The 13154-nt window shown below is 41.4% G+C and overlaps 1 protein-coding gene across 2 annotated transcripts in view; it reads left to right on the plus strand.

Annotated features, from left to right (window-relative positions):
- CA10 (carbonic anhydrase 10) overlaps positions 1–13154 on the plus strand; it is a 319822-nt gene that overhangs the window by 139784 nt on the left and 166884 nt on the right. The window contains exon 3 of one of the 2 annotated variants that reach the window (XM_040435975.1): positions 7446–7520. The exons of the other annotated variant lie outside the window; for it this stretch is intronic. Coding sequence (XP_040291909.1) covers positions 7446–7520 — 75 coding nt within the window. The remainder of the gene's footprint in view (positions 1–7445; positions 7521–13154) is intronic. 2 annotated transcript variants of the gene reach the window in all.

Genomic DNA, 13154 nt, shown 5'->3' on the forward strand with positions numbered 1-13154 from the left:
CTGCATGAGGCTTAACACAAAACAACAACTACATCAGCGTATGGCTCAGCATAGAAGAGCCAAAACCTCTGGTCAAGATTCAGCCGTGTACTTACATCTAAAAGAAACAGGTCACACCTTTGAAAAAAGTCAAGTACGTGTTTTGGATAAGGAGGCCGATTGGTACAAACGAGGTGTGAAGGAGGCCATCTATGTAAAAATGGAGAAGCCAAGCTTGAATAGAGGCGGGGGGGTTAGACATCTATTGTCTGCCACATACAATGCTGTCTTGACACCTTTTTCTGGGAGGTCATTGTCACCTACTGACTTCAAATAGGATAATGGAATCAACACCTTTGACCCCATGCTGGGTATAATGACCTCTGACCCCATGCTGGGTATAATTACCAAATGTTGATTCAGTTACATATTTATTCCCAGAGAATTCTTGTACAGTCACTCAGAGTTGAGAAAGCTCGTTGGAAGAACGAGTGAAACGTTTTCAAGAAATCTACAGTAAGTCCAGTTGCCTTGATTTATTCTTTACAGATATACCATGACCTGGAAAAATGAGAACCTTCACAGATACAGTAAGGGTTAACAGCCAAAGAAAACTCAATATTTATTACCCTGATTCACCAGTTTAAAGAAGCACCCCATATGTGGTCGTAAACTGCTGTACGGGCACACTGCAGGGAGCTGAAGGAAAGGAGCACCATAAGGATTTTGGAGGGCAGATGTTGCTGGGATAATTTTAAGTTGCCATGTCACATTTAAAGACTCCCTTGTGCACCCCTAGAGTAGAAACTCCCAAAAAGTGACCCCATTTTGTAAACTACGGGATGAGGTGACAGTTTTATTGGTACTATTTTGGGGTACATATGATTTTTGATTGCTTGATATTTTTGTGAGGCAAGGTAACCAAACATGGCTGTTGGAGTTCTCCTGACAGGATAGATCATGTGTTGCTTTTATAGAGCAGGTTGATACGAACACGACAATACAAAATATGTGTATTATTTATTTTGTTTCAGTTCTACATACTAAAGCATTTTTTGAAAACCAAAATAATGTTTTTGTGTCTTCATTTTCTGAAAGGTACATTTCTTTTATTTTTCTACCGATCGTCTTGGGCAATGGTTCTTTTTTTGCAGGAATAGCTGACATATTTATTGGTACTATTTTTGGGTACATATGATTTTTTTGATCATTCATTATGACACTTTTTTGGGGCAAGGTGACCAAAAAATTGCTAATTTGGCACAATTTTTTTTAAACAGCATTCAACTGAGAGGGTTGATCATGTGATATTTTTATAGAGCAGGTCATAATATGTATATTTTTTATTTCAGTTTTATAGAATAAAAGCATTTGTGAAAGAAAAATCATTTTTTTTGTGTCACCATTTTCTGAAAGAAAAAACATAGAAATAGGACAGCACCACTTACTGACGTATATTAGTCCATATCTGGCGGCGGTGCTCGCGGTGTCAGGCCCCGGCCCAAGGAGCCCCTCAATAGTCAAAATAAAGGGATTAAAAAATGCAGCACTCCAATCTTCAATCCAATAGTGCGCACTATTGGATTGAAGATTGGAGTGCTGCGGTTTTTCATCCCTTTATTTTGGCCATTTTCTGAAAGCTATATTTTTTTATTTTTCTGCCGATCATATTGTGTAGGGGGTTACTTTTTGCAAGAAGAGATGACGGTTTGATTGGTACCATTTTGGGGTGTGTATGATTTTTTGATCGCTTGTAATTATACTTTTTGTGCTGAAGGCAACAAAAAATTGTATTTTTAACACCGTTTTTATTTTAAAAAAAATTTACGGTGTTCATCTAAGGGGGTAGATCATGTGATATTTTTGTAGAGCAGGCTGTTACGGATGCGGTGATACCTAATATGTCTACATTTTTTTAATTTATTTCAGTTTTACACTACAAAAGCATTTTTGAAAACAAAAAAAATCATGTTTTAGTGTCTCCATTTTCTGAAAGCCATATTTTTTTATATTTTGGGTGATTGTCTTATGTAGGGGCTCATTTTTTGCGGTAAGAGATGACGGTTTGATTTGTACTATTTTGTAGTACTTGTGTCTTTTTGATCACCTGGAATTACACTTTTTGTGATGCAAGGTGACAAACAAATGGCATTATTTGCTCAGTTTTTTTTTTTTTTACGGCATTCAGCTGAGGTAGTAGATTATGGGAAATTTTTTATAGAGCAGGTCATAACGGACGTGGCGATACCTAATATGTATGTTTTTTATTTGTATTTTTTTCAAACACGATTATTGTATTTTTTTCAAAACACGATATGGTGAGGGGGCTTTTTTTTCTTTACTTGAAACTAAAAAGATTTTTATTATCAAAAAACTATTTTTTCCACTTTTTTTTTACTTTTTATATTTGCCCCACTGTGGGACTTCACCTTTTCAGGGTTTGATCCCTGTTCCAATTCAGTACAATACATTCTATATTGTACTAAATTGAACTGTCAGCGTCTTACAGTTGCTTAGGAGACCCAGCCCTCAGGCTTGATCTCCTGGGCTTCCATAGCTGGCAGGCTCCGATGCCTGTGTAAGACATGGGAGCTGGCAACCATCGGCTCCCTGTCACTGCCGCGCGGGGGGCCGATGGAGTCAGAGGGAACCCCCTCCCTCTGCAAACCCCGCATGTGCCGCGTTCAGCACTGACAACGGCATGTGAAAGGGTTTATCCTTTCATTACCGCATACAGTGATGCCGGCGGATGCAGCAGGGGCCTGGCTATCAGTAATAGCCGGGCCCGTGCTGTACCCACCCGATCACATCACGTACATGCAAGTGAGGATGCTGCAAGAAGCCGCATTCCCTCACACAGATGTACTTGATAATGCGTGAAGGGGTTAATGGAACCTGTAAGTAGATTCAGGCTCCCTCACTGCAATGAACTACATTTTATTCTAAAACTGATTCAGAGAATACATAGTGCTGAGCCCAGGGAGAAGTGTCCTCTGGGCCGCTGCCCTCTGGCTTCTCCCCCCATCCAGCCTGATTGACAGGTCTCTCCCTATTTGCATATGTGGAGAGAACTTTCCTATATTGATCCATAACCAGCAATATTTTTTTAAATGAAAGCATCATCACCATTTTAGTACTGGTCTTCTTTTCCAAAATCCAACAAGCCTTCTGGATAGTGCATGCCATCACTCGTACAAGGGCTGTATTGGATTTTACAAGAAGCACCAAAATTGTTGCATTTTACACCTCTTTCAAATGGGAAAATATGAAGATCATGGAAGACAGACTTCATCCATCATATACTGTATAAATATATATATTCTGGTAAATTCAATGAAGTGTTCTGAAAGTCCTTTTGCATTTGACCTTTGAAGCCATAGGAACTGTTATTTGGCCCTTCCAAAACTCTGCATTTCCTTCATGAGAGTGGCACATTGATTGGCAGAGGAGTTGTGTACAGAAAATATAATCAAAATAAAACAGTAAATCATACATTACATTTAGATATGGAAATGTAAAGCGATACAGGCTTGATGTTAGTCTGGCATAGCAATGGTTTAAGTAGATGGTGGTGTCTGAGCTGTAGTCCCTCACCTTGCAGCAGTGTCTGTAACGCTTTATTTCGCTGATCACTCTGCTGTCTGGTCGCATTGATGCTTTCTTGAAGTTATGCTCTTGAATTTTGCTGATCTCTCTGGAGAGTTGGTCTCACAGTAGAATAAAGGCTGTATTAGACCTGCAGACTTTGCAGGTGATTGTCGGGAAGAAATCGTTCCTTCCCAGCAATCACATTCTCATTAGCGTAGAAGACGGTTGCTATGACATGCAGCGATCCCTTCCACAGTATAGGGAGGAGCGATCGCTAATCCTATACTGAATCATTGTTTGGCAGCAGCAGATTGTGCTGTCTAATCAATTGCAATTGCCCGATGAACAAGTGTTTGCTCATTCATCAGGTCACAGTACTACACAGCCAGCTCAATGTTAACGAGGGTTCCTATGAACAGTCACCTGGTGTCATACAGACTTAAGATCTGGTTCATGAGTCTATGTCTGGAGTGTTTGTCTCACAGGGGAATTAGATACCATTCCTGGGAGTAGGAGCTCTGACATGTGCTTCCTCACTTCCCCACTGTCTCAACAGGAACTTTTTTTACAATTCTCTATCTAGACTGGTACTCCTCTTCCTGGCAGGCAGCAGGACCAGCCCACTCCTACCAAGAGGGGAGGAACAGGGGGGTGGGCACTGTTCCTGCCAGCCATTGCCACCCACAACATTAACTGGAAGATACGGCCAAAACAATAAAATACATAACATTACATACAAAAAGTAACAGTTGTAAATACCCTCTCTGGGGTATTGCAGTATGAATTTATCATAATTCCTAAAAATATTCCTGACTGATGGACAGGAGCTGAGGTGGACTTTTTGGCTTTGATGGTCTTATTCTGCATTGCCTTGATCTTAACTTGTTAGCCTTAAGGCTGTATTACACAGCGTGATTCTGCAGGCGATTGTCGGGAGGGAAAACATTCCTTCCCGGCAATCACCTGATCGCTAACGGAGGGGACCACTGCTATCACATGCAGCGATCTCCTCATCCCCATGCCGTCTAGTTATTTGACGGCAGCAGATCTTGATTAGACAGCATGCTGAAAGATTACGATTGCCCGATGAACGACCATTTGCTCGGTCAACGGTTAATCGGCGGCAGTATTACACTTCCAGAAGATTGCTAACGAGCATTACTACGAACCCTCGTTAGCGATCATCTGGCAGACAATCTTCCAGTGTAATACAGGCTTTAGTAGTTCTTTCATTGGAAGATACAAAAGCCATGGCGAATAATCCAAGTGACTCATATATTGTATTTCTTTTTTTATTATTATTAATTAGTGATTGATAAACTAACCACAAAGAACTTGAGAAGTACTTAAAATGTGTTTGGGATTAGAGGCATGCCAAAGAAAATGCTATTGATGCTAAGCGACAGCTCTATTGATGTGTTACAGTATCTGAATAATACTTTCTGCATAGTCATCCACGGAAAAGCGGAAAAGTATAATAAGACATTCACACAATATGTGTTCAGTGTCTATTAATGAGCAGTGTTGTATTGTCAGAATGAAAGATGGAGGCCAAAGAGCTGTATCTGCACCTCCTTTCATTGTCATATAAGACCCCCACGCCTGATTAAGGATATAAGGCAGGTACATGCATTGAAAACAATGGACACCTATCAATTCATTTATGGGATTCAATTATATTGCACCAACACATACCTGCATATTGTCGTCACTCACATCAGACCTAGTCGGATCTCACAATGAGATTCCAAAGTTAAAGGGGTTATCCCATGATTAATGTAAAAAATAAATCTCAGACATCATATAGTACATGACAATCTCTTTCTAACAAAGCTAGAACCAGCCCTGTACATCACATGGATCCAGAGATCTCCACATTTTGATCCAGTTTCTCTGCTAGATTTATTTAAAGCTGGCAGCTTAAGGGCGTGCACCCTCAGGAGGTGTGCCTGGTGGCATTTGAAGGATGCAATTGAGCATGTGCTTCCATCTCAGTGACTAGAACAGGGAAATTAGAAAAAATGCAAACAGCAGGTTGCTCCTATGCAGATAGATTTAAGTGAATACCTTAATGGCTATAGTAAATTTTTAACTAGGTGCAATTACAAAAATGTTAAGATCCAGGTGCTGGTTTGGAAAAATAAAAATATTTTTCGTGGAACAACCACGTTAACCTATCATTATGTTTTTGGAGTTTGGGAGGAAACCCTGGGAGAAGTTACAAACTCTGCACAGATGTCGCCCTCAGATTGGAAGCCAGAACCAAAGTGGTCTCCACTATGTTGACTTGTCAGAAAAAAACCTAGAACTAATGTTTGCCTATTAGAACTTGCAAATGACTGTTTATTTGAATGGACTGTATAACACAAAGGACATAAACATGTTTTGCTTATTTATATGGGAGAAAAACTGCCCAGTTGGATGTTCATGTACACAGGGTCGGACTAGAGTTCCTTTGGCCCACCGGAGGAAATTATTCTCAAACCCCCATATGGTATTCTTAGGGCCCACTATGGTATCAGGGCTTACAAGAGGATCCTCTGGTGGGCTATCCGATGCTGTACATATGCATATCTGTGACTCTACAAGTGGCCATGCAGTTACAATGACTCTCGGCCAATTGTTCAGTTCCTTCCCTATACACACAAAAAATCCTCAGCCAAGGATGCATGTGTTCTTAATCAGGAGTGAGGGATGAGCTGCTGCCAGACCCCTCTGATTGCTGCTTGTCTCCCTTAAGAACAAATGATTAGACTGCTGAAATACAGCATGTCTGACCCTTCTTTCCTCTGCCATTTGCAATCACGGGAGAGCTTGTTGGGTTTGGTTGACATCCAACTACAACCAGCCATGCACATTCAATAGCCTTGACCAAACGATGGTCTGTCCACAGTTATCTCTCCTGACTCCCCCATAGACATACACATTCAATATCTGTGACCAAACAATGGTTTCGGTCCACAGTTATCTCTCCCGACTCCCACGTACTCCCACATACACGTTCAGTTTGGCAGAACATGTATGTGTATTCAATGGGGAGAGAGGAGAAAGACTCTGCCAGACATCTCTGGAAGTGGTTTATCTCCTGTAAAAACAAAAGGATTGAAAATATCATCCGATCCTTCTTTCAGATCCTTCACCTGATCCTTCTCTCCCTTGACTTCATCTTTCGGGGGAGATTTGGGAGCTCCCCATACACATTAGACAGTACACACTGTGTTTGGGGGGCCCTAATGTATAGGTATACCTTTCTCCTAGGTCAAAATTGTTATGATGCAACTTTAATTGTTCCTTAGGGCCCCTACACACATGCATTTGCTCTGGTGTTTTATTTTATTTTTTACCACCAGAAAAAGCCCATAGAAACCATTCTCCAGAACACTTGTGTTTTTATGGCATTTTTTTAGTGTCATTTTTTTCAAAACCAATTTATTTTCCTCCCTGTAGAGAAGGTGATGGAAAAACACTTGAAAAATTTCCACATCTTCAACATACTTTTTAAAGAAATGCCATGGACAAAAAAAAAATATGCCTCTAAATAGAAAAAAATGCCAGTAGGCAACATTTTCCATAGATTTTCAACACCTGGAACTGGCATTTTTACAATTAAAAATTGCACCAAAAAATGTCACTAAAAAAGAAAAAGTTTTGAAAAACTCCACAAAATACCTATGCGTAACTCTAGCCTGATAGGGGATGATCAACCTATCAATGACTAGATAACAGGTTCTATGTTACCTATGTTATGAAATAACAGTAGAAAAAAGTAATACATAAAAAGGCTGCGCTGAATTATATCTCATTGTGATGTATAATGTTTTAGTAAAACAGGTTTTTGCCATTAAATCAACATATTTGTATTTTCTGTTTTTTTTCAGCACAACAGAATTCACCAAAAATCCATGAAGGCTGGTGGGCTTATAAAGAGGTTGTCCAGGGCAGTTTTGTTCCAGGTAAGAAATCTTAGTTTTACTACAGTGTGTAGTGTAAGTAACAATCTTGTGTGAATTTCTAAATCTTTATATTATATATTATAAGGGGGAGGTGGTCTTTTCTTCACCTCCCTGCCAAACTAGCCCCTCTCTTTTCAGCATTTTACTAAAACTCTTAATTAATAGAAAACGCATTTTTTAGAATTTACGTCTGTTTCTTTCTCATTGCGTCATCACTATGCATTTGAAAATTGCATACAAAATACTGTCCTTCTGTAGGAATCAACACAAATGATAAAACCTCCTATATAAATAAGTAATAAATTGTCAGTTTACTACTGTGGTGAGGGGAAGATGCTGTCCATGCGATAATCCTCATGATAATAGTAGGTGCAGAATTGGGATAACAGTAGGACAGCTCTGTTGTTCTCTTCATAGGACCAGATAAAGATACTCACGGAAGAGCATTACATTGATTAGTATAATGTGTGAAACTCTCATTCAGTCACTCTCCTGCCCCACACCTCTTTGGCTGCAGTGATGGTAGACTGGGAGCGTTAGGAAGGACTGTCTGCCGGCTAAAAGTCAAACAAAGAGGAAGGTACTGAGCCAGGACATCACCATCCAACCATCCAACTTTTTATATAAAATATTACATAGAATAGTGACATGGTTCTTAATATGTGGTAATATTTTTTTGGATGAAAGTGTTTAAAGTTTTAGAAAAATCTAATTAATAGCACAGACTGAGAAAGCAAGTGACGGTGACATGATTCGGCTGCTACTAAGTAACCTTTCTCTTCTCTGCTGTCAGCACAATGCAAGCTGAGCTTCAGATGATCTACTGACATGCCTGACAGTCCGGTTACTAGGAGCACATAAGTAAACTGGCTTTTTAGGCATGCAGGAAGGGGTTAAAAATGAGGGAAGAACAAAGCTTTGGATATATAGATAGATATGTATGGTATATAGTTTACTTTTGTCAATTAACAAAATGCAAAGTAAATGAATAAAGAAATCTAAATCCAATTAATATTTGGTGTGGCCACCCTTTGCCTTCAGCATCAGTTTTTCTAGATACATTTGCACACAGTTTTTAAAGGACTCGGCATGGAGGTTGTTCCAAGCATTTTGGAGAACTAACCACAGATCTTTTGTGTAGGCTTGCTCAGATCCTTCTGTCTCTTCATGTAATCCCATACAGACTGGATGATGTTGAGATCAGGGCTCTCTGTAGGGGGCATATCATCGCTTCCAGGACTCATTGTTCTTCCTTAGGCTTAACATAGTTCTTAAAGACATTGGCTGTATGTTTGGGGTCCTTGTCCTGCGACAGAATAAATTTGGAGCCTCCCAGATGGTATTGCATGATGGATAAGTATCTTCCTTTATTTCACAGCATTAGGGGCACCATAAATCCTGACCAAATCCCCAATTCAGCTCTTTAAGTGGATAAATAGTGAACAGTTTGTGACTAGTGAGCAGTTTATAATAATAATAATATGTTAAATATCTTATATATAGCACTTGTGCATGAGCCATTGTTTGTCATGCCCTGCTCGGACGGTGTGTGGAGGTCTGTCAGATTGGCAGCATGTGTCTAACCATTTGTTTTGTTTTGTAATCATGCTGGATCCGCCTTCCTTCAGGTGCTCTGGGTGGGGTCATTGGCTTAAATTGCCTTCACTCCCACAGGGCCGCGTGGGTTATAGAATTCAGTCTGGCCTTGGATTCAAGGAAGGAAGGATTGTCTGTTCCAGCTCAGATAAGTTTGGTTTCTGTTTTTGTTATTTGCGGTCTAGGCTGTTTGTGTGTCTTCTGCCCCTTCTCCCCTTTCACCATCTCAGGGATTCTAGGGTGTTTGCAGTCCAGGCACGAGGACACATTATTCCTACCATCAAGGTCTGAATGTGGGCTTAGCAGCGTAGGGACAGAAGTCAGGGATATGCTAGGAGGTGACCATTCCCCAGCATCTCGCCTAGACACTTGTTTATTTGGTTGTCTGTATATCTGAGATACTGTCCGCCGTGACATTATAACCCGCCATACTGTGACTGCCATTACTCAGCGGTTTTGTGATGGCGTCAATTGATGCACTGGTTGACCGCATGCAGGGATTATCCCTAGAGGTTGCGATTCTGCGTAGTTCGGTCACGCGGTGTCAGAGTGTTCTGGCATCAGGTGCAGGTCAAATTGGTGGGGAGCCTAAAGTCGCTCTTCCCGAGAACTTTACAGGGGGTGCAGATGATTTTTTTCGCTTTAAAGAGTCATGCAAATTGTATTTTCGACTGCGTCCATTTTCGTCAGGTGATGAAAGTCAGAGGGTTGGTATAATCATTTCTCTGCTAAAAGGGGACACGCAATCCTGGCTTTTTCTCTGCCGCCCGGTTCTCTGGCCCTCCGGTCGGTGGAGGAATTTTTCAAAGCCCTGGGATTGATTTACGGTGACCCAGATCGGGTCTCGATGGCAGAATCTAAATTGTGTAACTTATTACAGGGTAAACATACTGCAGAGGTTTACTGCATAGAGTTTAGGAGATGGGCTACTGAGTCGGGGTGGAACGACCCCGCGTTACGTAGTCAGTTTTGTCAGGGGTTATCTGAGAGGTTGAAAGATGCCCTGGCTTTTCATGAGTACCCGGATACTCTAGAGAATGCGATGTCTTTGGCTATACGGTTGGATAGACGTATCAGAGAGAGGTGTATGGGTCCCTCCGTGCAAGGGATCCCTTCTGCGTGTGGTTTTGTCTCACCTGCTGCCCAGGGTGATATTACTTATAACTCTGGGGTAGGGGAGGAACCCATGCAGTTGGGTCAGATATCTTTTCGTTCTGGTAGGAGAAAATTTAGGAGATTAAATAAATTATGTTACTACTGTGGTAAAAGTGACCATTTTGTTTTTGCTTGTCCTTTTGTTAAACCGCGTGATGATATGAAAGAAAAAAAAAAGTCTTGACTCTTGGTAGCGTGAATGGAGTAGTGGAACAAGCAAATATGCAAGCTCCCTGTAATTCTCATTTTCTCCTTCCAGCTATGGTGGCGCTAGACTCAAGATTTTTTTTTGTTGAGGTATTCATTGACTGTGGTGCTGGGCTAAACCTTATTGACTTTCTTTTCCTTCAAAATCTGGGTCTAAGTACGTGCACTTTAGAAAGGGAGATTCCGGTGTTTGCAATAGATTCTTCACTTCTTTCTCAAAGGAGTCTCACTCATATTGCACATGGTATTCAGTTGAGGTTGGGTGATTCACATGTAGAGCTTATTTCTTGTTTTGTCATGAGGAATTTGCCTGCTCCTATAGTCCTAGGTTTACCGTGGTTGACAAAACATAATCCAATTATTGATTGGCAGGCAAGACAAATTATTGGTTGGGGAGAGTTTTGTTCGGAGAATTGTCTTGGCACATCTATCTCTGGGGTGTCCACTGCGGTTCTACCTCAATATCTCTCAGACTTTGCGGATGTCTTTTCGGAGGGTGGGACTCAGGAATTGCTCCCTCATCGTGACTATGATTGTCCTGTTAATCTCATCCCAGGAGCTAGTTGCCAAAGTCTCGCCTTTACAATCTTTCCCAACCTGAAAGAGAAGTCATGCGAAAGTATATCGCTGAGAGTTTGCAAAGTCATATTAGGCCATCTAAGTCTCCGGTGGCAGTAGGTTTTTTCTTTGTTAAGAAAAAGGATGATCACTGAGACCGTGTTTGGATTTCGGGAATTGAACCGTATTAGCGGTCCGGATCCGTATCCCCTCCTTGATCTCCGACCTTTTTGATCAGATTGTTGGTGCCAGGGTGTTTTCCAAGTTGAATTTGAGAGGGCCTAGAATCTGATCAGAATCAAGGAAGGGATGAGTGGAAGACGGCCTTCAATACGCACGAGGGTCATTTTGAGAAACTGGTTATGCCTTTTGGGTTGACGAACACGCCAGCGGTATTTCAGAGATTCCGTCAATGACATTTTTCATCACTTGGTGGGAGGTTCGTGGTAGTTTACTTAGATGACAGTTTAATTTACTCTCCTGATCTGAAGACCCATTAGGATCGTGTGAGACAGGTTTTGACGATCCTTCAGGAGAATAAATTATATGCCAAATTGGAAAAATGTGTGTTTTCGGTGCAGGAGCTTCCGTTTTTGGGATATCTGCTTTCCGACTCTGGTTTCCGTATGGACCCCGAAAAGGTCCGGGCGGTTCTGGAATGGGACCGACCAGAGAATCAGAAAGCTTTGATGCGGTTTTTAGGGTTTACTAACTACTATAGAAAATTTATTCTGAACTATTCCACCATTGTTAAACCTCTGACTGATATGACAAAGAAGGGCACTGACGTCTCTGTTTGGTTGGAGGAGGCATTACAGGCCTTTTCGACTATTAAGGAGTGTTTTGCATCTGATCCCATTCTGGTGCAGCCCGATGTGTCTCAGTCATTCGTGGTGGAGGTGGATGCATCAGAGGTGGGGGTGGGAGCGGTGCTGTCGCAGGGTTCTTCTCCTGGCAAGTGGGTCCCATGTGCTTTTTTTTTCTAAGAAGCTCACGGTCGCCGAGAGGAACTATGATGTGGGAGATAGAGAGTTGCTGGCTATAAAGTTGGCCTTTGAGGAATGGCGTCACTGGTTGGAGGGGGCTTCTCACCCCGTTACTGTTTATACGGATCATAAGAATTTGGCTTACCTGCAATCTGCCAAGTGTCTGAATCCTAGGCAGGCCAGATGGTCACAGTTTTTTACCAGGTTCAATTCTGTTGTTACTTTTCGTCCGGGGGTCAAAAACATCAAGGCAACGCCAATCTTCCTCATCTTTAGTTACTTACTTTCTTGCTGCAGCGAAGTCACTGATTCCCCTGAAATGGCTGAGTACGGTACCTCCCTCTACCAAGGAATGGCTTGAAAAAATACACCAAATCTGTAGATTCGAAGAGATGTCCAGTAGATCATGTCGCGCTCACCATAAGTACCTTCATATTTGGAGTCCCTGGTTATCCTCATCTTATGGTAAAGACTCGCAGGCTAGTTTTTCTTCCTGAAGAGTTGATTCGATTCAGTTGTCGCTCAAGGAGACTTTCCCCTATGCTCTCTTTTCTCTTCTCTTTCTTTCTTTCTTTCTTTCTTTCCTTTCTGTCCTTTTCTTGTCTCTTTGCTTCACTCCTTTTATTTTAATGTTTTCCCTGGTTTTTAACTCTTTTGGTATGCATCAATGTCACTAAGATAGTAATATGCTATTGTAATTTTGAGAATGTTGATGCCAAGCATCAGGAGATTGTAACCTCTAGTCTGATGTAACACTGATCTCATGCTATTTCCTGATATTTTTAGTTTCATCCATTGAAGTCATGCGTCCCACGGAGGGACTTTGTTGTACTTGGACGTTGTAATAATGGATGTCAATATGTCTATATAATTCAATAAAAACAAAGTTGATAAAAAAAACATCAAGGCAGATGCGTTGTCTCACAGTTTTCCTAGGGGAAGTGATTCAGAGGATCCTGCTCCGATTTTGGCTGATGGGGTGGTGGTCTCCGCTCTGTACCCCGAATTGGAGATGGAGGTGTTGGGAGCTCAGGAGGGGGCTCCTGGTTCTTGTCCCCCAGGGAGGTTGTTTGTACCCGAAGAACTGCGATACAAGGTTTTCAAGGAACATCACGATACTGTCCTTGCCGGA

This window comes from Bufo bufo, chromosome 6 (assembly GCF_905171765.1).
Source record: "Bufo bufo chromosome 6, aBufBuf1.1, whole genome shotgun sequence".
NCBI lineage: Eukaryota > Metazoa > Chordata > Amphibia > Anura > Bufonidae > Bufo > Bufo bufo.